This window comes from Octopus sinensis, linkage group LG10 (assembly GCF_006345805.1).
Source record: "Octopus sinensis linkage group LG10, ASM634580v1, whole genome shotgun sequence".
Taxonomy (NCBI): domain Eukaryota; kingdom Metazoa; phylum Mollusca; class Cephalopoda; order Octopoda; family Octopodidae; genus Octopus; species Octopus sinensis.
Genome location: NC_043006.1, coordinates 60,311,361 through 60,338,521, shown reverse-complemented (window position 1 = coordinate 60,338,521; position 27,161 = coordinate 60,311,361). Strand labels below are relative to the sequence as shown.

At 32.4% G+C, this 27,161-nt stretch overlaps 2 protein-coding genes across 2 annotated transcripts in view; both read right to left on the bottom strand.

The window, feature by feature from the left end:
- Positions 1 to 7,733: 7,733 nt before the first annotated feature.
- LOC115216556 (kielin/chordin-like protein) overlaps positions 7,734 to 27,161 on the bottom strand; it is a 56,030-nt gene continuing 36,602 nt past the window's right edge. Inside the window, exons 6-8 of the mRNA XM_036506958.1 lie at positions 9,273 to 9,332; positions 8,428 to 8,975; positions 7,734 to 7,835 (exon numbers count right to left, since the gene is read on the bottom strand). Of these exons, the coding sequence (XP_036362851.1) occupies positions 7,818 to 7,835; positions 8,428 to 8,975; positions 9,273 to 9,332 (626 nt within the window). The 3' untranslated portion in view covers positions 7,734 to 7,817. The remainder of the gene's footprint in view (positions 7,836 to 8,427; positions 8,976 to 9,272; positions 9,333 to 27,161) is intronic.
- On the bottom strand, positions 10,763 to 24,511 carry LOC118765143 (serine protease inhibitor I/II-like). Its single transcript, XM_036506715.1, has 2 exons — positions 24,340 to 24,511; positions 10,763 to 11,112 (listed from the first exon to the last, which is right to left on the bottom strand). Exons 1-2 carry the CDS (start codon positions 24,395 to 24,397, stop codon positions 10,763 to 10,765), a joined length of 408 nt encoding a protein of 135 aa, XP_036362608.1. The 5' UTR covers positions 24,398 to 24,511.

Sequence of the window (27,161 nt, the reverse complement as noted above, 5' to 3'; positions counted from 1 at the left end):
TTCTAGTGGTCCCTTGTGCCGAACCGCTATGTTACGGGGACGTAAACACACCAACATCGGCTGTGAAGCGATGTTGGGAGGACAAACACAGACACAAATATATACACACACATACATATATATATACATATATACGACGGGCTTCTTTCAGTTTCCGTCTACCAAATCTAATCACGGGTTCTTGTGGTGTGAATGAAGATGTGAGAATGTAGTAATAGTATTAAGAGGATGGAGAGGGGAGAAGAGCTGTGTATGTTAAAATGAAGAAAGAGGTCAAAGGAAAAGGTGAGAAAAGAAGAAGGAAAGGAATAGGAAGAGAAGATGAAAACAAGATGAGAAAATGAAAAAAGAAGAGAAAATGAAAAAAGTGTAAGGAAGTGAAAAAAGTGAAAGAAGGAGTGTTAGATGGTGGTCAAGATATTATGAGGGGGGAATGGGAGAGGAGTAGGGGAGGGTAAGAAGTGATAAGAATGTATGTAGTGAATATGTGTGAGGTGGAGTGATATGTTACAATGGTGTTAAGGAATGGGTACAGAAAAAGATATAGGAGGAGGATTTCTAAAGTCAGTAGTAAACCACAAATTGGAAGGGAAGAATACTAAGACTGGTCAAGTTTCTATAAATAGATTTATATGCTTATTCAACTGGCTAATGTTATAGTATGGAGAGAGGAATCAGAGAGAAGGAAAGAGAGAAGTGTATATCGATATACGCACGCACACATGCACATGTATGTGTGTGTGAAATGCATTATTATATAGAGTTGCGTACTAGTGTATTTAAACGTGTATGCATGCATGCATATCTCTCTCTCTCTCTCTCTCTCTCTATATATATATATATATATATATATATATATATATATATATATATATATATATACATATATACACACAGATACATATACACGTACAAATATATACGCACATACGTATACATACAGATGCCCATATATGCACATCCATACACATATATATATGCGCGCACACGCATACCCCTAAATACATGCATAAACGCATACACGTGCGCACATATACACGCCAACATGCACACGTACATACATATTAGAATTTACAAACCACGGACAGGAAGCATTTCAACCAATTTCCTTGGATAATGGAACTGTAACTATAACATCTTTATAAATTTTTATTTTTATCTCTACATTCTATTTCCCTATATACACCTTATTTGCTTCCTTTTCCAAAATAACTCCTCATATTGAACTCTAATATTTCCCTCTATTTAAAGGTGACGAGCTGGCAGAAACGTTAGCACGCCGGGGCGAAATGCGTAGCCGTATTTCGTCTGCCGTTACGTTCGGAGTTCAAATTCCGCCGAGGTCGACTTTGCCTTTCATCCGTTCGGGGCGATTAAATAAGTACCAGTTACGCACTGGGTTCGATGTAATCAACTTCATCTGTTTGTCTGTCCTTGTTTGTCCTCTCTGTGTTTAGCCCCTTGTGGGTAGTAAAGAAATAAATATTTCCCTCTATTTAACCATCTCATTTTACTCTTTTACTTGTTTCAATCATTTAACTGTGGCTATGCAGGAGCACCGCCTTTAGTCGAGCAAATCGACCCCAGGACTTAATCTTTGTAAGCCTAATACTTATTCTATCGATCTCTTTTGCCGAACCGCTAAGTTACGGGGATGTAAACACAGCAGCATCGGTTATCAAGCGATGTTGGGGGGACAAACAAACACAGCCACACAAACATACACGCACACACACACACAATATATATATATATATATATATATATATATATATATATATATATGTATGTATGTATATACATGTACATATATATATATATATATATATATATATGTATGTATGTATGTATGTATATACATATATATATACATATATATATATGTATATACATATATATATATATATATATATATATATATATATATATATATACATATATACGACGGGCTTCTTTCAGTTTCCGTGTGCCAAATCCACTCACAAGGCTCTGGTCGGCCCGAGGCGAGTGTAGAAGACACTTGCCCAAGATGACACGCAGTGGAACTGAACCTGGAACTGTTTGGTTGGTAAGCAAGCTACTTACCACACAGTCACTCCTACGCCTATTTATTTTAAATTACTTTTTTGAAAAGAGAAAACATTTATTCCCTCTCTCTCCCTCTCACACAAAAATGAAACCGAAGTGTGTTTGCGCGCGAAAGATTTTTATTTTATTTTTCTAAAACACTGGTATAAAACTGAAAATATTTAGTGGAGAAAAAGTGTGTATTTTGTTGGGATTAATTAATGATTTGACAGCAAAGAAGTAAGTAGTACTTTGTAGGTAAATTTTTACCTGTCTACTTATACAGACACACACGCCATATATACATATATATATGCATTCATTACGACTTCACAAAAAATATTTTCAGCATAAAATACACACAATATACATGTGAACATATTAATCCACATTCTCTATTTATTGAATAACGAACCAAGTAATCCGCCCTCTGGAAAACGTATTTTTGTAAAATGTTGAGAGTGGTGGGGTAAAATTTCCGTGTGTTCCACGCCCCACCCTCTGTTTTCCGGACAAAAAAAGGGTTTTGTGGCATATTAGGAGGTCACCGTAATTCATTCAACGAAAGAAGAACATCCAATGATTCCAAGATGGAGGATCCGGCTTTTTCTCCCCATCTTTTTTCCGAAAAAAATCATGGGGTTTTCTGCATATTAGGAGGTCAGAGTACTTGATTCCATGAAAAAAATTCGAATTTCTTTTTTTCTTAGTGAAAATCGTGCGGGTGTACTTCCCAATGAGAACGGGGAGGTGAAATTTCCAAGGGTTCCACCCCGTTTTCCGGACCAAAAAAGCATTTTGTGGCATATTAGGTCACTGTAATTCATTCAACGAAAATATAAAATATTCCAATGATTCCGGAATGGATGGGGTCCAGTTTTCCCCACCCCTTTTTTCCGATTTCACTTAATTCCATGCGAATAATCCGATTTTTCTTTTCTTAGTGAAACTCGTGAGGGTGAAAGTATCGAAATTTAAACAAATTTGGGAAGAACGACAATAGGTAACCTAGCAATTCATTGTTGAACATTGGAATTAGTGCGATATTTACCAGTTTATTGATTTTGCTCAAATTCTCTAAAAATATTAGTTTCAAATGTTGGCACAAGGCCAACAATTTCGGAGAAGGGGTTAAGTCGATAACATCGAACTCAGTACTCAACGGGTACTTATTTTATCGACCCCGAAAGGATGAAAGGCGAAGTGGACATCGGTGGAATTTGAACTCAGAACATGAAGACGAAATGTCGCCAACCATTTTCCCTGGCGTAAACATCGTGTCTATTCCTTAGAACAAGGTAGCAGTCCGCGAAAAGTTCTTAAAATTAAAATTTTGATTGAAGTTAACTTTCTTTGTGTATTTCCTAATGGGCAGTTTCAGCACACGATCTCAAATCGAAACAATATATAGGCAAGTACACGTATAAATATGTGTGTGTGTGAGAGAGAGAGAGAGAGAGAGAGAGAGAGAGAGAAGGAGAGAGAGAGAATAGTATGCAGGTCTGGGTTTGCTCCCGGATATGTATCGTAAATGTTATGACTATTGTCGAAATGTCTCCCAACGAACCATTTGCTTTAAAATAAAATTTACTTATTTGTCACCCCAGAAAATAGCTTCATACGGAACTACGAACTAGTATATTTTGATATGTGTACTTTATGAAAATTACAAAGGGTATATTAGTTTAACCCCTTCTTTTTTCGATATTCATATTTCGACACACTAAGACGGCGAGCTGGCAGAAACGTTAGCACGCCGGGCGAAAGGCGTAGCCGTATTTCATTTGCAGTTACGTTCTGAGTTCAAATTCCGCCGAGGTAAACTTTGCCTTTCATCCTTTCGGGGTCGATAAATTAAGTGCCTGTTACGCACTGGGGTCGATGTAAACGACTTAATCCCTTTGTTTGTCCTTGTTTGTCCCCTCTGTGTTTAAACCCTTGTGGGAAGTAAAGAAATAGGTATTTCGTCTGCCGCTACGTTCTGAGTTCAAATTCCGCTGAGGTCGACTTTGCCTTTCATCCTTTCGGAGTCGATAAATTAAGTGCCTGTTACGCACTGGGGTCGATGTAAACGACTTAATCCCTTTGTTTGTCCCCTCTGTGTTTGACCCCTTGTGGGCAGTAAAGAAATAAGTATTTCGTATGCCGTTACGTTCTGAGTTCAAATTCCGCTGAAGTCGACTTTGCTTTTCATCCTTTCGGGGTCGATAAATTAAGTGCCTGTTACGCACTGGGGTCGATGTAAACGACTTAATCCCTTTGTTTGTCCTTGTTTGTCCCCTCTGTGTTTAACCCCTTGTGGGCAGTAAAGAAATAGGTATTTCGTCTGCCGCTACGTTCTGAGTTCAAATTCCGCTGAGGTCGACTTTGCCTTTCATCCTTTCGGGGTCGAATAACTAAGTGCCTGTTACGCACTAGGGTCGATGTAAACGACTTAATCCCTTTGTTTGTCCTTGTTTGTCCTTGTTTGTCCCCTCTGTGTTTAACCCCTTGTGGGCAGTAAAGAAATAGGCATTTCGTCCGCCGCTACGTTCTGAGTTCAAATTCCGCTGAGGTCGACTTTGCCTTTCATCCTTTCGGGGTCGATTAAATAAGTACCAGTTACGCACTGAGGTCGATGTAAACGACTTAATCCCCTTGTTTGTCCTTGTTTGTCCCCTCTGTGTTTAACCCCTTGTAGGCAGTAAAGAAATAAGTATTTCGTCTGTCGCTACGTTCTGAGTTCAAATTCCGCTGAGGTCGACTTTGCCTTTCATTCTTACGGGGTCGATTAAATCAGTACCAGTTACGCACTGAGGTCGATGTAACCGACTTAATCCCTTTGTTTGTCCTTGTTTGTCCCCTCTGTGTTTAACCCCTTGTGGGCAGTAAAGAAATAAGTATTTCGTCTGCCGCTACGTTCTGAGTTCAAATTCCACTGAGGTCGACTTTGCCTTTCATTCTTTCGGGGTCGATAAACTAAGTACCAGTTACGCACTGGGGTCGATGTAATCACCTTAATCTCTTTGTCTGTCCTTGTTTGTCCCCACTATGTTTAGCCCCTTGTGGACAATAAAGAAATAAGAAAATTTAGCACGCAGGGTAAAATGATTATCGACATTTGATCCGTCTTTACGTTCTGGGTTCAAATTTCGCAGGGATCGACCTTGCCTTTCATCCTTTCGGCGTCGATAAAATAAGTACAAGTTGAACACTGCAGTTGTAAAATTTATTTGCAAACAACCTATTTGTTGATGACTTCCTTTGCCTGAAGTCCTCACTTTTGAGATTGTTAGCATTTGTTAACGATAAGAAGCTTGCTTCTCAACCACATGGTTCCGGGTTCAGTCCCACTGCGAAGCACCTTGGACAACTGTCATCTACTATAGCCTCGGGCTGACCAAAGCCTTGTAAATGGATTTGGTAATTTCGTAGACGGAAATTGAAAGGATCCCGTTATATATATATATATATATATATATATATATTTATATATATATATATATTTATATATATATATATATATATATATATATATATATATATATATATATATATATATATATATATATATATATATATATATATATATATGTATGTATGTGTGTGTGTGCTAGCAGTATAGCCCGGCGTTGCTTGGGTTTGTTTTTTAGTTGCGCTTAAAACAGTAGACTTTGATGTCGCGTTAACAAAGTTTTGCCATAGTTTCAATCTATGATTAAAAGTATAGAGTGGCGATCCTTGAGTTTGCCCTGAATGTGCTGCAAATGTGTAATGCCGACTTCAATTGTTGGTGCTGTTAGCTAATATTCCTACTATTAACATTATGGAGAAAACAATTTACCCGTAGATTTAAAGCAAAATGAACCTCAAGTTTCGAACTGCACAGAAAATCTATTAAGAAGTTAACACTGCAACAGTATTCATTAAGAAAAAGTACACAGCAGTAAAAAAATCGTAGAACATAGGGCTTTTCATAGAAAAAAAAAGCACCTTTGTGATGTAAATAATTTTTGGTCTTAACATGGTTCGATTTGAATTTTTTGTTCTACGGAATGAAGAGCAAGCCTTCTATCATACTCTCAGTTTTGGTCAACTTGCCTCGCAGGGGCTCGGAGGAGATAGTGTTAGTTGAAGGCTACCAAACCTGCCACACACACACACACAGCTTCAGCTTTATAGATATAGGTTCATTCAGATATACAGTTAATATAAGGCAATGCATAGTATAGTCGCTGATGAAATATGGTTACAGCACTTCCCGATAGACAACGTTCTTTCTTCTTCCAGATGGAGCCAAAGCAAATAGGTTGTTCTGACTACCGACTCGGGAACATCCAACGTATAATTGTCCATGTGAGAAACATGGCTCCTGCAAGTGAAGCCCTGCCACGGATAATGTCTGACCCTGTGGTTTGTTTATGGACATGGCAAATACAACACGTAGGGGAAACTGTGTCCTTCTGAAACAGTAGGGTGCATCAGATCCTGATGTCGTAAGTGTAATCTTAGTTATTAAAACGTCCTCTCTCTTTCCAGAACCGGAAAGGATTTTGTAGACAAAGTATTAACATTAGTTATCTCCCTTGCACTGTGTTGAAGCTCAAGTTTCAAACTGCACTGCTTTTTGATGTAAATAATTTTTGGTCTTAACATGGTCCGATTTTAATTTTTTCATCTACGGAATGAAGAGCAAGCCTTCATCTATCATACTCTCAATTTTGGTCAACTTGCGCCGCAGGGTCTCGGAGGAGATAGTGTTAGTTGAAGGCTACCAAACCTTCCACACACACAACTTCAGCTTTATAGATATATATATGTGTGTGTGTGTGTGTGTGTGTGTGTGTGTGTGTGTGTGTGTGTGTGTGTGTGTGTTTCTCTGCATCCCCCCTTGCCATCGCTTGACAACCGATGCTAGTGCATTTATGTCCCCGTAACTTAGCGGTTCGGCAATTTCTATTGCCGATAGAATAAGTACTAGGCTTACAAAGAATAAGTTCTGGGATAGATTTCTTCGACTAAAACCCTTTATGTCAGTGTTCTAGCATGGCCATAGTCAAATGACTGAAACAAGTAAAAGAATTTTTTAAAAATTAAACATTACCATAATTCACCAAGAATTATTGGTATAAATATAAATTTATAATCAGTCTAAAGACGCTACAGGTTTTGAAGCAGTTGTCTACAAATATTCCCTTTGGAAGAGATGTTCATCAATGCAGGGTCGTTGACCGGCATGAAAGTTTAAGAAAGTTTTTCTCCCGCAGCTCAGTGGTTAGGGTGTCAGCATCATGATCGTAAGGTTGTGGTTTCGATTCCTGGACCGGACGACTCGTTGTGTTCTTCATTTCACATTGCTCCAGTCCACTCAGCTGGCAAAAATGAGTAACGCTGCGATGGGCTGGCGTCCCGTATAGCTGGGGAACACATATGCCATAGAAACCGGGAAACCGGGCCCATGAGCCTGGCTAGGCTTTAAGAGGGCGCATTTATTTATTTTTTATATAATTATATCAAATCTTTTACGTTTGCATTTTCGCGGCTGAGTTGAAATTTTGTTTATATTGGAAATAGATTAGAAATACTAAAATGCAAATAAGAAATAACTCAGCCTAAAAGTTAAATGGATAACTCGGTTGACTATCATTCTAATGAAAAAAATTAAATTTATAGATTAAACAACGAAATTGTGGTAGATATATGTTTTATTTTAAAAAATTATATTTCAGGTATCACAATTATTGAAATTATCAAAATAAATTAATAGTTCTTCATCCGTACTGTTGTTTCTGCAATAAAATAAATTTGCAAGAATTTAATATATTTTTCGGACTGGATATACACATTGTATTTCAAATTTAGTATGACTAAGTACAATACAAAATTTAAATTTGAACAATTATACATTAGATTAAATATCACATGATTATACAAAGTATTAAAAATTCATCAGAGCCCAGATTTTAAAGCCCAATTCACACTCTCATAAGCTATATCCTGAAATATCCTGTATATAGAATAATTCACAAATGTATCTCCAAAGAGTCTGTATCACTATTTAAACAGTTGAAAAATAAATATTTCTTAAATAAACATAAATATTTCTAACATTAAGAGCAATGTCGTGCAAATTTTACATAAGTGTCAATAACATTAAATTGAAAATTGTAAGTCAACCATTTCTTCCATATATATTATTGAATGTATGCATGTATATGAAAAAACTTAGAAGAGAACAGTTTGTATGCTAAATATCATCTAATTGCTGGGTGATTATTTTCTGTTTAATATGAGAAATAAAATAGGGGTTGCAAAGGGTAAAGGATGGATTAAATTAGTTACGTTAGGGACAGTAAAACACTAATAAAACACTTTACTCACCAGACGATAGCAGTCATACTTGGTACACTTGACCTTCCCAATCGAACATCGACAAACATTGCACTTATCTTGACTCATGAACATTTCTCCATCTTTGTAAGATTTTCCATAATACTGGCATTTTGTCGGGGGGCAGTACATTTTAGTACAGCTTATTTGACCAAACTGTCCACATCTACAAGTATTGCAGGCATCTTTAAATGTTTCACCGACAGAATAAGTTTTTCCTTTATGTATACAGGACTTACTGCATGGTTTTTGCTCACAATCGACTTTCCCATCGGAGTTGCACTGACATTTGTTGCAATCATTATACCATACAGAACTAATTTCATAAATTTTACCGTTGTAATTACAGGGACAAGGTAATTCAGTGCAGCTAACCTCACCATTATATTGACAAGTACAAGTATTGCAGCCATCTTTGAATTGATTTCCGAAATTATAAACCTTATTTTTATAAGTACAGGTACATGGGTTTGTTGTGCAGTCTACTGTCCCATCGGTTTTGCATGTGCACGTATTACAGTCCTTTCTAAATGTCTGACCTACATTGGTTGAACATCGGACATATCCAGTTGCTAAACATTCGCATTGATTGCAACCATCCGAAAATCTATTACCAATTCCATAAGTTTGTCCTTTATGAGTACAGCGGCAGGGTTTGTTTGTACAATCAACTTGTCCGTTATTTTTACATTTGCAAGTATTACAATCATCCTTGAACTCTGCTCCGAAATCATAAACACTATATTTATAAGTAGAGGTACATGGGTTTATTGTGCAGTCTACTGTCCCATCGGTTTTGCATGTGCACGTATTACAGTCCTTTCTAAATGTCTGACCTACTTTATATATCTGGTTGTTGTACTTACATTCACAAACATAGGTTGAACATCGGACATGTCCATTTCCTAAACATTCGCATTGATTGCAACCGTCCAAAAATCTATTACCAATTCCATAATTTTGTCCTTTATGAGTACGGCAGCAGGGTGTGTTTGTACAATCAACTTGTCCGTTATTTTTACATTTGCAAGTATTGCAACCATCCTTGAACTCTGCTCCGAAATCATAAACATTATATTTATAAGTACAGGTACATGGGTTTGTTGTGCAGTCTACTGTCCCATCGGCTTTGCAAGTGCATGTATTACAGCCCTGTGTAAATGTTTCTCCTACTTTATATATCTGGTTGTTGTACTTACATTCACAAACATTGGTTGAACATCGGACATATCCAGTTGCTAAACATTCGCATTGATTGCAATCGTCCGAAAATTTATTGCCAATTTCATAATTTTGTCCTTTATGAGTACGGCAGCAGGGTGTGTTTGTACAATCAACTTGTCCGTTATTTTTACATTTGCAAGTATTGCAACCATCCTTGAACTCTGCTCCGAAATCATAAACATTATTTTTATAAGTACAGGTACATGGGTTTGTTGTGCAGTCTACTGTCCCATCGGCTTTGCATGTGCACGTATTACAGTCCTTTCTAAATGTATTACCTATGTTGTACTTGATTCTATTGTAAACACAGTAACACGGCTTATTTGTACAGCGTACTCTACCATTCGTTTCACACTTGCATGTATTACAGCCCTGTGTAAATGTTTGACCTACATTATATATCTGGTTGTTGTAATTACATCGACAAACGTTGGTTGAACATCGGACATATCCAGTTGCTAAACATTCGCATTCATTGCAATCGTCCGAAAATTTATTGCCAATTTCATAATTTTGTCCTTTATGAGTACGGCAGCAGGGTGTGTTTGTACAATCAACTTGTCCGTTATTTTTACATTTGCAAGTATTGCAACCATCCTTGAACTCTGCTCCGAAATCATAAACATTATTTTTATAAGTACAGGTACATGGGTTTGTTGTGCAGTCTACTGTCCCATCGGCTTTGCATGTGCACGTATTACAGTCCTTTTTAAATGTAGTCCCTATTTCGTAGGTGTTTCCATTGTATATACACTTACATGGTTTGTTAGAGCACTGCACAATACCGCTTCTTAAACATTCACATTGGTTACAATCATTACTGAATGTTTGTCCAACTCGGTATGTCTGTCCTTGATAAGTACATTGACAAATTTTCTTTGTACATTCTAACTGACCGTTGTCTCTACAATAGCAAATGTTACAATCCCCTTCAAATTTCTGGCCCACACTTAATACTCTTCCTCTGAAGTAACACTTACAAATTTTGCTAGTACATTTAACCTGACCATTGTTCAAACATTCGCAAGTATTGCAATCATCAGTGAAGGTTTGGCCGATTTGATATTGTACATTTTTATAAGGACATCCACATCTATCACTGTTACACTGCACTATTCCTGTAGTTTGACAAGTGCAATGACTTACATTTATCACAGTTGTCAGTGAATTCTTCACCTTCTTGGTACAGCTTTTCTTTATAAGTACATCGTTTAGGACAGTCTTTGTTGTCACATTTTATCTGGCCATCATAGTTGCATTTACATGTATTACAAGACTGCTGGAATGTCTGTCCTACTCTGTAACGTCTGCCTTGATATGTACATGAAGGCCCCTTCCCATAACCACAACGTAAATTTGAACAAATTGCTTTGTTATTTGTGTCACATACACACGTGTTGCAGTCGATCTTAAATACTCCTGTATACTTTTTTCCATTATATGTACATTCGTCTGTAAAGAAGAGAAACAATAATTATTTCAATCAACAACTACAATGTTCCTGAAAGAAGAACATGTTATATATTCTAGCGTAAGTATGTGATTATGATATATCTATAAATTCTCAAAGAATAATATCGAGCGACATTATTCTTTAGAAATGGTTGGAATGTACAGCCCGAAATATACAGATACATTGCAGTATGTATCCGAAAACCAGTTTTCAGATATCGTGATGATGAGAACTTTATTGTTATGTTGACGCACACACATACAGGCTAATAAAACACGCATAACTATACATATGTGTCTATATATATATATATATATATATATATATATATATATATATATATATATATATATAAATATATATATATATATATATATAAATATATATATATATATATATATAAATATATATATATATATATATATAAATATATATATATATATATATATATATATATATATATATATATATATATATATATATAGTTATGGCTAAATTCTAGGAGATAAAGAACTCAGTACGCGCAGAGTATAAAGTTGCAATAACTCGTCTGCATCTCCATCTATATATATATATATATAGATAATTAACAACGGTACTGTTAGAGTGGGATATAGCATTACTCATAATCTAGCCACAATTATCTCCTCTTTTAATAACAAGAAACTGGATCACTTCTATAAGGATAGAAAATTGAATTTGGACCAGGAAAACTTGCCCCTCTTTATTAATAATAGGAATAGAAACTTTCTTGGAACAATTGGGAACAACTTCCTTACTAATAATGAGTGCACCATACCTGTCAGAGATAATATAAATGAAATAGATCATACTACTACTACCAATACTAGTACTAGTGATAAGAATATAGCCGATAATGTGAATTTAACTCATTCGTTGATTTTGGGTTTGGATGATGATAACAATTGTAACACTTATAATGTGAATAGTAGTATAGGGGTGTTGTCCAATTTTAGATTTCCTCATTCTGTTAACCTTTGTAATTGCAGAAATAAAAATAAATGTGTATTTGGTAATCAATGCCTCAGGAAGGAGGTTGTTTACCAATGCACTGTAGATACACAATTGAGTAGTAGGGTGTATATCGGGGCAACTATGAATAGCATAAAACAAAGATGGAATTATCACAGATATACCTTTAGGAATAAAAATAGAATGTACTCTACAGGGCTAAGTGCATACATTTGGGAACTTAAAAATAAGAACTTGGATTTTAGATTAAACTGGAAAATACTAACTTCAGCACCTGTGTATAATGGAAAAAATAAAAAATGCTCTCTATGTATTAATGAAATATTCTTCATTATTAAAGCGGGTCGGCAAATTATTAACAACATTAATGAAAAAAACTTCTTTTGTATTCATAGGCTACCGTTCACCTTTTCTAGATTCAAATAGAATTTAGCACTTCCACTATTTTTAATTTTTTAACTCCCTTCTTTAACTAAATATACCTGTGGTCTTCTATAACTTCTAAAGTATACAATTTATATATTTTATAATTTTATAATTTTTACAGCTACATTTGTATAATAATTAATGGATGTGTCTAGTATTATTGGTTTCTTGTTTTTTGTATGTGGGTTTTTGTTTGTTTCTTAAGAGAATTGCAATATGACATAAAATAACATATTCATTTTGGTACTTGCCTTATAATTTTGTGATTTTTGAAGTTTTCCAATACTGCATAGTATATTGCATAGTATATATATATATCTTGGGTAGATACCTAGCTCTGGATAATGTAATGATATTGTATAATATGTAATATATGAGAGCCTTTTGTGAGTTTGGTGGGTTTAGGTTGAGATTATAGGTTTTTTGTATGTGTTTATTTGGAAGGTTTTTATTGTATATTTGGTCTTTTTATACTCACCTTAATTTGTATCTTATGCTATTCACTGATAAACCTTTTGCATTTTTTTCATTTTCTCATTTACATGCATTATGCTTTATAATTATTACCAGCCTCATATATTTAGTTTATATCTATAGTCTTCTGGATCTGTACTTTAAACTATCCTTCCATACATATTTACTTTCAACAATATAACATATATATTCACTCTACTTATTATTTTTATTTATTTTCCATTTTATTGTAATATTATCAATTTTTGCATCTAGTCTTCTATTTATTTATTTATTTGCCTATTTAAGTGTAGATGTTTACATACATATCAAGTCATCTAATTTGCTACCTATTTATTTTTTACTTATTTACTTATACTGGGGTAGTTTTATACATACATATCTATCATTTATTTTTATTTAATTTTTATAATATATGAATACATATATACTGGTTTGTACTTATAATTATATGTATAACCGTATTTATTCCTTCGTATTTATTCCTTCTTACTTATTTTATCTCTTTTCATCTTAAGTTTTTATAATATAAAATTTATTTAAAATTTCTGTGATGTTCTCTTAAGCGTTTAAATTAATACTTCCCCTTCTATTCTTTAATGCCTAAACTGGTATATCATGGCAATATATTTATTAAGTTAATAAGTGACTTATTTATAATTATTTAAATTAATATACATTTTATATTTTATATTTTATAATTTAGCGTACTTAAAACCATAACAAACTTACGATAAATCTAACAACCGTATGTTTACTCTGCAACAAACCGGTGTTATAAATTTTAAGTTACCCATGAAATAAGTATCTGATTTAGTAACATACTGATATTTAAAATATATTTTTATATCTAAATTAAATATTTTATGAAATTCATGAATGGTTCTTCTTTTGTTATTGAGGCACAGTGATAATATTGAAGGACTAAATTGTAGCATAGTTACTTCCCTTTTTGTTTATCTATGTGCTAGTTGTTGCTTGTAATTATGTATGTGTATAAATGTGTGTATATACATATAACTATGTGTGTATGTGCGATTGATCTGTAGATGCGTGTGTGAATATTGGCGTTCCTTGACTAACCAACCGTATAATTTTCTTTTGTGATTTAAATTTCAAACCAATAGCCAATCGAATTAATCTATATTTTCTTTACCTAGTGGTCAGCATTTATTAACTCATAGTTATTTCGATCTTGTAAGGATGGACTTGGTGCTAACTTAACTGTATCTATTTTTTTTATTATATTTTTTTATTATCATTATTATTATTATTATTATTATTATTATTATTATTATTAATAGTAATTTTTATTAACTTTTATAGCTTTAGAATCTTATGAACTGTACCACGGATTTAATTATTGTTTTTCATCTCCATATATGTTAGCTTTTTTTTATATATATTTAAAAAAACTATTAGCCAAATATGTATAATATCGGTACTTATTGATATTAATATATACACTATTATATATTTTGTTTTATTTTGTTCTGTTTACCTTCCTTTTTTGTACAAATGTGTATTATATTATATAAGTGTAGCTTTATGATGTATAAGTTTTTATATTTTACATTTTTATATTTTTATATTTATATGTATATGATTGTATATTATTTTTCACTATTATAACAAATTTAATTTAATTCTCTGAAGAGGCCGTGGGGCATCCTTGTTAATGCCTCATTTATACCTGCCTTTATGGCTTATAGGTTAAATGAGGTATGACTGTCCTCACTGCCGAAACAGCTGTCAGTTTTGATTTATATCATATTTGAAATTTTTTACTTATATCTCTTTATCTTTTTACTATTACTGTATATCTCATTTCATTTTATGTATTGCCTTTACTCATATGTAATGGTGTATTAAAGTATGGATTGAGTTTCATCGGATAGTTGATGTTTTACTGATTTAAGTATATTTCTCCATTCTCTAATTTTGTAGTATTAATTTACGGTAATATTATTACCTTCACCCATATAATGCAATAGATGAACTGATTGTTTGACAATTTTTAACATCTATGTATTAATTTTGTTGGGTACCTATCTAGCAGTATATTGGATATATATTATCCCATGGTGGGTTGAATTTTCAACCCCTATCTCATTTTATAACCTAAATTTATCTTTTGAAGAACCTGAATTGCTCATACTGGTGTAATATAAGCATCCATTTATTGATTTAAATATTAATAGTGCATGTGAATACACCCTAGTATAGTATATTTGTTCCTTTGATCACTACTGCTAGAAGAATGGGAAAATACTGATCAATTCATCAATGAAGGATGTACCTATCCCTACCAAGACCTTACACTAAAGAACTAATTTATAGAATGAATGATTCACATCCACAGGATCAGATGGAGGATTTTCCACCATGAGAACTATAATAATAAATAAACCAGCAACACACTGAGGAAACGATCCGTACTAGAATTGGAAGCACCTAAAGAAATATTAAAACTAACAGGCACTACATTTAAATCTAGGAAGTCTCCCCCACCAAATATACATCGACAATTTTGAACAAGAACTATGGGAGACTGTAAAAAACATAAAATTTAGAATCATCCTTTAAGATATAACCAGCACCAAAGAGAATTGAAGACTTAATTAGAACTCTCAAGGTAAGAGCGGCATTCTATCCACAAGGATCAGATGGAGGATTTCCACCATGAGAAACTATAATAATAAAATAAACCAGCAACACACTGAGGAAACGATCCGTAATAGAATTGGAAGCAACTATGAAGAAATATTAAAACTAACAGGCACTACATTTAAATAGGAAGTCTCCCACACCAATATACATCTAGACAATGTTTGAACAAGAACTATGGGAGACTGTAAAAAAACATAAAATTAGAAATCATCCTTTAAGATTAAACCAGCACCAAAGAGAATTGAACGACTTAATTAGAACTCTCAAAGGTAAGAGCGGCATTCTAACACATTCTGACAAAACCAACACACATCTACAAATTGACCATTACTGCATATCATGATCTTCTACACAAGGAAATAACCAAGAAATACAAAGTAGTACCTTCTAGTACACTTAGAAAACTGAACCTGGAGATCAGAGAAATCATATTTGACTAATACTAGAAGAAAAAATGAACCCTACACCCCATCTAGCCACCAAATCTGACTTGGGCAGACTAAGTAAACTCATTCTGGATAAATACCTACCACCATCCGCAATAAAATCAAACTAAACCTTTGGAAGAATACTCAGGGTGCTTTGGATTGGTTTTCTACCATTAAGGTCGGTGACAGTAACAACTTTAGCTATAATAGAAATAAATTTATACAATTCGATATACAGAACTATTACACTTCCATTAATCCTATTATATTAAATAAGTCCTTAATTTTTGCTAGAAAATACACTAAATTAAGTATGGGGGAGATTAAGGTTATACTAACAGCCAGGAAAACTTTATAGAGTTTGATAATAAACTTTGGGCTAGAAAGGACGATATCACAAGGGATCGCCGGACTCAGCGGAGGTGACTGACCTAGTTGGGATGTTATCTATTAGATAACTTTAGTAGGGAATCCCTGAATTTAAAAGGTGATTATACGGGATGACGCCTTATTTTTGGTGTTAGGAATACATCAAATAGGAGATTAGATCTTCTGAAAAAAGAAAAATAAATTTTTTAAAAGCTTCGGCCTATCCATTATCATTGAAAGTGAGAATTATTCTGCTAATTATTTAGATAATTTACTAATGGTTTACATGAACCCTATATTAAACCTAATTCCAACCTAATATACATTAACCGTTCAAGTAATCACCCCCCTCAAATTAAAAATGCACTAGTGAGGAACATTAGTCAGAGAATTTCTAGTTTATCCTCAAACGAGGAAATTTTTAACAAACACTGTGATAGATACAATGCAGCATTACTTAAGGCAGGATATAAAAGAAGAAATTTGGTTTATACCTAAGGGTAACCCCCCTAATGCAGGTAGACTATCAGGAACAACACAAATAATTTAGATAATCAACAATATACATAAGAATTGTAAAAATGGAATATATGATAACACCTATAATAAATGTAGAAATGATGTTTAACCTTGGAAAGGTGAACGGTAGCTCAAATAGATCTAAACATACGAGTAATAGAGGAATATTAATAATAATATACGAATTAAAACTTATGTAGACATGATAATGGTAAGTTTACTTGCGCAATAACCATGGTAATATGATATAGATAAATATAACAATGACAGTGGTAAGAATAGTAATCCTATGAGTTGGTCTACGAATAGGATTTTTACAAATAACATTAATTCTATAGGCAATCCTAATTCTGATAAGGATACTCTTTGGTTGATTATCCCATATGCAATGCAGATTAAAACAAACATAGTGAGAGCTTTGCATAATGTTATTTTTAGGCATTTTGGTAAGGATAAGAATAAATTTAGTCCTTTAATTAACAACGGTACTGTTAGAGTGGGATATAGCATTACTCATAATCTAGCCACAATTATCTCCTCTTTTAATAACAAGAAACTGGATCACTTCTATAAGGATAGAAAATTGAATTTGGACCAGGAAAACTTGCCCCTCTTTATTAATAATAGGAATAGAAACTTTCTTGGAACAATGGGAACAACCTCCTTACTAATAATGAGTGCACCATACCTGTCAGAGATAATATAAATGAAATAGATCATACTACTACTACCAATACTAGTACTAGTGATAAGAATATAGCCGATAATGTGAATTTAACTCATTCGTTGATTTTGGGTTTGGATGATGATAACAATTGTAACACTTATAATGTGAATAGTAGTATAGGGGTGTTGTCCAATTTTAGATTTCCTCATTCTGTTAACCTTTGTAATTGCAGAAATAAAAATAAATGTGTATTTGGTAATCAATGCCTCAGGAAGGAGGTTGTTTACCAATGCACTGTAGAACCACAATTGAGTAGTAGGGTGTATATCGGGGCAACTATGAATAGCATAAAACAAAGATGGAATTATCACAGATATACCTTTAGGAATAAAAATAGAATGTACTCTACAGGGCTAAGTGCATACATTTGGGACTTAAAAATAAGAACTTGGATTTTAGATTAAACTGGAAAATACTAACTTCAGCACCTGTGTATAATGGAAAAAATAAAAAATGCTCTCTATGTATTAATGAAATATTCTTCATTATTAAAGCGGGTCGGCAAATTATTAACAACATTAATGAAAAAAACTTCTTTTGTATTCATAGGCTACCGTTCACCTTTTCTAGATTCAAATAGAATTTAGCACTTCCACTATTTTTAATTTTTTAACTCCCTTCTTTAACTAAATATACCTGTGGTCTTCTATAACTTCTAAAGTATACAATTTATATATTTTATAATTTTATAATTTTTACAGCTACATTTGTATAATAATTAATGGATGTGTCTAGTATTATTGGTTTCTTGTTTTTTGTATGTGGGTTTTTGTTTGTTTCTTAAGAGAATTGCAATATGACATAAAATAACATATTCATTTGGTACTTGCCTTATAATTTTGTGATTTTGAAGTTTTCCAATACTGCATAGTATATTGCATAGTATATATATATATCTTGGGTAGATACCTAGCTCTGGATAATGTAATGATATTGTATAATATGTAATATATGAGAGCCTTTGTGAGTTTGGTGGGTTTAGGTTGAGATATAGGTTTTTTGTATGTGTTTATTTGGAAGGTTTTTATTGTATATTTGGTCTTTTTATACTCACCTTAATTTGTATCTTATGCTATTCACTGATAAACCTTTTGCATTTTTTTCATTTTCTCATTTACATGCATTATGCTTTATAATTATTACCAGCCTCATATATTTAGTTTATATCTATAGTCTTCTGGATCTGTACTTTAAACTATCCTTCCATACATATTTACTTTCAACAATATAACATATATATTCACTCTACTTATTATTTTATTTTATTTTCCATTTTATTGTAATATTATCAATTTTGCATCTAGTCTTCTATTTATTTATTTATTTGCCTATTAAGTGTAGATGTTTACATACATATCAAGTCATCTAATTTGCTACCTATTTATTTTTTACTTATTTACTTATACTGGGTAGTTTTATACATACATATCTATCATTTATTTTTATTTAATTTTTATAATATATGAATACATATATACTGGTTTGTACTTATAATTATATGTATAACCGTATTTATTCCTTCGTATTTATTCTTCTTACTTATTTTATCTCTTTCATCTTAAGTTTTTATAATATAAAATTTATTTAAAATTTCTGTGATGTTCTCTTAAGCGTTTAATTAATACTTCCCCTTCTATTCTTTAATGCCTAAACTGGTATATCATGGCAATATATTTATTAAGTTAATAAGTGACTTATTTATAATTATTTAAATTAATATACATTTTATATTTTATATTTTATAATTAGCGTACTTAAAACCATAACAAACTTACGATAAATCTAACAACCGTATGTTTACTCTGCAACAAACCGGTGTTATAAATTTAAGTTACCCATGAAATAAGTATCTGATTTAGTAACATACTGATATTTAAAATATATTTTTATATCTAAATTAAATATTTATGAAATTCATGAATGGTTCTTCTTTTGTTATTGAGGCACAGTGATAATATTGAAGGACTAAATTGTAGCATAGTTACTTCCCTTTTGTTTATCTATGTGCTAGTTGTTGCTTGTATTATGTATGTGTATAAATGTGTGTATATACATATAACTATGTGTGTATGTGCGATTGATCTGTAGATGCGTGTGTGAATATTGGCGTTCCTTGACTAACCAACCGTATAATTTTCTTTTGTGATTTAAATTTCAAACCAATAGCCAATCGAATTAATCTTTATTTTCTTTACCTAGTGGTCAGCATTTCTTAACTCATAGTTATTTCGATCTTGTAAGGATGGACTTGGTGCTAACTTAACTGTATCTATTTTTTTATTATATTTTTTTATTATCATTATTATTATTATTATTATTATTATTATTATTATTATTAATAGTAATTTTTATTAACTTTTATAGCTTTAGAATCTTATGAACTGTACCACGGATTTAATTATTGTTTTTCATCTCCATATATGTTAGCTTTTTTTTATATATATTAAAAAAAACTATTAGCCAAATATGTATAATATCGGTACTTATTGATATTAATATATACACTATTATATATTTTGTTTTATTTTGTTCTGTTTACCTTCCTTTTTTGTACAAATGTGTATTATATTATATAAGTGTAGCTTTATGATGTATAAGTTTTTATATTTTACATTTTTATTTTTATATTTATATGTTTATGATTGTATATTATTTTTCACTATTATAACAAATTTAATTAATTCTCTGAAGAGGCCGTGGGGCATCCTTGTTAATGCCTCATTTATACCTGCCTTATGGCTTATAGGTTAAATGAGGTATGACTGTCCTCACTGCCGAAACAGCTGTCAGTTTTGATTTATATCATATTTGATAATTTTTTACTTATATCTCTTTATCTTTTACTATTACTGTATATCTCATTTCATTTTATGTATTGCCTTTACTCATATGTAATGGTGTATTAAAGTATGGATTGAGTTTCATCGGATAGTTGATGTTTTACTGATTTAAGTATATTTCTCATTCTCTAATTTTTGTAGTATATATATATATATATATATATATACATATATATATATACATATGTATATATATATATATATATATACATATATATATATACACACATGTATATATATATATATATATATACATATATATATACACATGTATTATATATATATATATATATACATATATATATATACACATGTATATATATATATATATATATATATATATATATACACATGTATATATATATATATATATATACATATATATACATGTATATATATATATATATATATATATATATATATATATATATATATATATATATATATATATTATATATATATATATATATATAAAAACAAATGATAGAAAATGAAACACAAGGGAAACTTTGTTACTTACAACGATCGGTTCGAAACATCCTGTATCAGTATGGGAGAGTAATCGAGGCAGATTTAACAAAAGGTGATATGTGGTCGCGAAGCGTCGAAGTATACGTGCTAGTCCGACTGACCTTACAAACACCATAGAACCATACCGAGACACAAAGAAAACAGGTTAGAAGGATCAATTCCTTTTAACCAGCATTGAAATCTCCTCTCAGGAAAATAAACAGAAAACCAACTGACAAAATTACGCATCTATGGAGTACCGACCTCCTCAAAGAAATTAGAATCATACAAAAACAATAAGTTACATAAAGTAATTAACATGTAAAATATTACTAGCAAAATTAACATTAAGACATTATATCCAACTTGAAAAAGAATATCCTCAAGACGTTGCTATTTTTGAACCTTAAATATCTCAAAAATGTTCACTGCTGTATTCGCTTGTAAAATAGTTTTAGCGAACGGGATCGGAATATCTTTCATATCCTACTTCTTTAAACGATATCATGTTTTAATTACTGCTTTATTATACTTTATTTATGTCTGTGAAAATATGTATATATATATATATATTATATTTATATGTATATATATATATATATATATTATATATATATATATATATATATATATATATATATATTATATATATATATATATATATATATATATATATATATATATATATACCTATATATGTATATATATATATATATATATATACCTATATATATGTATATATATATATATATATATATATATATACCTATATATATGTATATATATATATATATATATATATATATACCTATATATATGTATATATATATATATATATATATACCTATATATATGTATATATATATATATATATATATACACCTATATATAATGTATATATATATATATATATATACACCTATATATATGTATATATATATATATATACCTATATATATGTATATATATATATATATATACCTATATATATGTATATATATATATATATATATATATACCTATATATATGTATATATATATATATATATATACCTATATATATGTATATATATATATATATATATATATATATGTATATATATATATATATATATATACCTATATATATGTATATATATATATACCTATATATATGTATATATATATATATATATATATATATATACCTATATATATGTATATATATATATATATATATATATGTATATATATATATATATATATATATATATATATATATATATATATATATATATATATATATATATATATATATATATATATATATATATATATATATATATATATATATACCTATATATATACCTATATATATATATATCTATATATATATACATATAGAGATGGCCGTACAAGCAAGATTAAATGACTTAAACAAAATTACAGAGGAAATAATTTTTAGTAGTGTATGTGAGGCTGAAAGTAGTAGTGGAGGGTATGCTTCCTATATGCTATGTATTTGGGGAGAAAGACCACATGAAGGCAAGGTGTCCCCAAAAAGAGGAGGAACAACGGATGGAATAGCCTGAAGAATAAGAGAAGGAAGACGAAGTGGTGCTAGAGGGTGTGAAGGAGATGGTAGTAACAGAAGAGGCGGCGAGCTGGCAGAAACGTTATCACCCCGGGCGAAATGTGAAACCTTATTTCGTCTGCCGTTACGTTCTGAGTTCAAATTCCGCCGAGGTCGACTTTGCCTTTCATCCTGTCAGAGTACCAGTTATTCACTGGGGTCGGTAAAATCGACTTAATCCGTTGGTCTGTCCTTGTTTGTTCTCTCTGTGTTTAGCCCCATGTGGGTAGTAAAGAAATAGTTAGTATAACAGAAGAGGCGTTCACAGTAGTAAATAAGTGAAAAAGAAAAGAACGAGAAGGCAGAAAAAGAAAAAAGAGAAGGAGAAGGAGCTTGAGGAGGAAGGTGATAAGGAGGTGACAGAAACGAGTTTACAAACTATACCAGAAGAAGAGGAGTTGGGTTGTGGAGAGAGACAATAGCATGAAAATGAAGCATCGACGTTGACTAAAATGAAAGAGAATAAAGACAGAGTGGAGGCACCAAAGGTGGAGCAAGGAAAAAATGTGGAATTTTGCTGATATACGCCAAAAGCACGGCGGTAGATAAAAGATAACGTAATTTTTTGAATAATTTTTCCATCTAATTTCATTTTCTACCTAAAATTGTTATTTATGCTTTTCGAAAGTGATAGATCACCGGTAGAAACAGTCGACCTCACGTTTTAAGTATGGAATAGGCTGTATCCCGTTCCAAAATTGTGTTTTATTGCTGAGTTCGCCTCTCGTCGAAATCAACTTTGTTGTTCATCTCTCTGAGATCGATTATTACTGAATGACAGAGCTGTGCTTGCCATCAAAGTTAAACTGGGGTAAAATATATGAAGCCCAGTATACCCGCCAGTCAAGTAATGAGATCTATGGTATCAACTAACTCCTGCTCTTCAAAATTGTTGCAGAGACGAGTGGGTCGATTGTGCCTGGGTGGTGGTAGTACGAGACAAACCAGTCCCCAGAAACAGAGGCCATTAGAATAGCGATTGAAAAGACAGAGAGGACACAGCGCACCCGTCCACAGATATTGGAGTGTACTCATTAGTGACTGAATTCTAATCAATGGTCTTTGTCTCGATGCGTCCAATATGTCATCACGCAAAGTGGTGCCACTGTTTTACTTGCGGCAGTAGTACTTATTGTGGGTTTCAAGTAAGCCTTGTAGAATGACAACACCTGCTGGATACTAAAGTGTATTCTGGTTCCTAAACAGAAGGGCTAGACTTTGAAAAGCGATCCTATAGATGCTAAGGATGTACCTTTGTCAGAAACCAGGGGAGATCCTCGGTAGTAGTGAAGCCACGTATTTGGAGCGACGGTGTGGGCTCTAACCCATTGTGGTTATATAAATATAGAGAGTTAGGTATAGATGTATATGTATACATATACATACATACATGCATGCATATATATGTGTGTGTGTGTGTATGTGTGTGTGTGGTGTGTGTGTGTGTGTGTGTGTGTGTGTGTGTGTGTGTGTGTGTGTTATCTCTAGATTTTCTATAGAAATTAGAGCCAAAACTGAAAAGTGTCTTAGGTAGCACCGATATTTTAAATAACATGCATGGATAAGTTAGTCGTAATAACACTACTGTTGATAAATTGAACGAAATAACTTTAAAATAAGAAAGAAATGAATTATGAATAGCGGTGTAATTTACTTACTGTTGTAGCTGTTCACATAAGAAATAGCTACTGTTACTAGTAGCAATAGTCGCAGCATGTTGGCCAGTTGGTTTATCTTTTCTTTCTGCCTCTTGTAGACTGGTGACTGTTGTTTACCGAAACAAGGATGAGTTTGACAAACGTCTCAAACGTACGCTTTATATAGGCCGCAATAAACGTGATCAACTGCATACATCGTGGGAATTAATTGGCTTTACAAATTCCGTATTTAGAAACAGCAAAAATAAATGGTTTCTTCCTAAAAATAAACTATTCATAAATAGGTTGGGCCTTCTTACGATAACAAACAATAGTATCAGAGGTGTTTCACAAGGTGGTGGTTAAATAAGTTCTTCATTATCATCACGTTTTAATCAATGTGTTTATAGACAGCAATACTATATATATGTGTGTGTGTGTTTGTGTGTCTGTGTTTGTCCCCCTAGCATTGCTTGACAACCGATGCTGGTGTGTTTACATCCCCGTCTCTTAGCGGTTCGGCAAAAGAGACCGATAGAATAAGTACTGGGCTTACAAAGAATATGTCCCGGGGTCGATTTGTTCGACTAAAGGCGGTCCTATCTAAATTTTTTGTTTCCCTATATCTATACCTTTTTCCCATTTCTAACTCTGATGTTGAGCACGCACCACCAAACCCCGCTTCCCACCCTTCCAATTTTCAGTTCCCCCCGCCCGCCCCTACGTGGTCACCTTTAGCACACACCTTTAACTTTACACTTTCAACCACCTTTTATTTTTACCTTCATCTCATGTTAAGCTTTACCCGATTATATTTTTATTTTATTTTATCCTATTTTATTTTGCTTTACCTTTATTCTTATTTTTATTTTCATTCTTTATTTTAATTTTTATAGTTTTTATAATTTTTATACTTCATTTCTAATTTTTATACATCTTTTAATATCTTATTTCTATACCTGTATGTGTGGGCATCTGTGTATGTGTATGTAAGGGTATGCGCACACGCGCGTATAGACACACAGATGTGTGTGTGTGTGCGTGTGGATACGTGCGCGTGGGTCCGTGTGTATGTATGTATGCGTGTATGTATGCACACGTGGGTGTGCATGTATGCACACATATATATGTGCGTGTGTGGGTATGGGTGTGAGTATATATATATACGTGTGTGTATGTATATGTGTATGTATGTATATGTATACATGTGCATATATATATGTATGCATATGTGTATGTGTATATATATATATATGTATATACGTATGTGTGTGTGTGTGTATATGTATATGTACATGTATATTGTCCGTGTATATATATGCATATTCTGTTGTGTGTGTATATATATATGCGCATGTGTGTATGTGTATATGTGTATCTGTATATGTTTACACGTGCGTACGTATGTATGCTTATATGCTTGTGGCTGGGTATGCGTGCATATATGTGCGCGTGTATATGGGTGTATGTATCCATGCGGGTACGTATGTACAAGATGACCACTTAATACGTTACGAAGAACTAGAGGAACTAGATAAGCTGCTCAACAACTCTGATTTACAATACACTAAGTCCCCAGACGCCCCTGTTGATTTATGACACCCAAGACTTCTACAACCAGAATTTGTCATTTCCCTGTCCACCATGTTTGGTCCATAACTACTATTTATCCCTTATCCTTATATTCTGTTACATTTTTTATTATTTTTATTTCTATTTTTATTTTAATAACTTTATTTTTATAACTTTATACCTTTATATTCATTTATATTTTTTAATATTTTTTATATCTCTTTATATCTTTATACTCTACATTTTTATATTTTTCTATACTTACACTTTTTATATATTTTTTATCCTTCGTCCTGAATTCTCGCCCCTCCATCTTTATCTCTATTTACTCTTATTACCAGGTTCCTTCACGTCTGTCTGCATTTATATATTTATATATGTATATATTTATTTATTAATTTATTTACATTACTTCAACATCCAAATTTCCTCATTCTACATTGAGAGAAGAACGAGATGGACGCTTCATTTTTATGCTGTTGCCGCATTATGTCGTACGCGAATGAGAGGATTTGCATCCCCAACCAAGAATTTTTGATGTAATACATGTCCTTGTGGAAGTTGTTGTGCGCGGCTGAAGAAGGCCACAGACATACATTATGCATTGTTATAAATCCGTCTAATAAAGGCCCGAAACATATGTACCGCTGAATCCTTGGCATCATGTTTTTATTTTGATTAATTTACTCCACCACCTACACCACCAAACGGTATATACAGGTGCTTACAATTATCAAGTACTCACCCCGAATTTATATATATATATATATATATATATATCCTTTTACTTATTTTACTTTTTACTTTTACTTGTTTCAGTGATTTGATTGCCGCTATGCTGGAGTACCGCCTTTAGTCGCCCAAATTGACCCCAGGACTTATTCTTTGGAATCCTAGTACTTATTCTAGTGCTCTCTTTTGCCGAACCGCTATGTTACGGGGACGTAAACACACCAACATCGGCTGTGAAGCGATGTTGGGAGGACAAACACAGACACAAACATATACACACACATACATATATATATACATATATACGACGGGCTTCTTTCAGTTTCCGTCTACCAAATCTACTCACAAGGCTTTGGTCGGCCCGAGGCTATAGCAGAAGACACGTGCCCAAGGTGCCACGAGTGGGACTGAACCCGGAACCATGTGGTTGGTAAGCAAGATACTTACCACACAGATTTATGAAAAAGAACTAAAATGCTACTTTCAAAAATTGGGCACATTTTAATTTTCCTTTATATAAATACATTAAAAGAAGAATG

Excerpts from the sequence above, each read along its gene's own strand:
- LOC118765143 (XM_036506715.1), bottom strand. The coding sequence starts at position 24,397 with ATGCTGCGACTATTGCTACTAGTAACAGTAGCTATTTCTTATGTGAAC. Across the intron at positions 11,113-24,339 it reads TTATGTGAACAGCTACAACA|ACGAATGTACATATAATGGA; the intron begins GTAAGTAAATTA and ends TCTTCTTTACAG.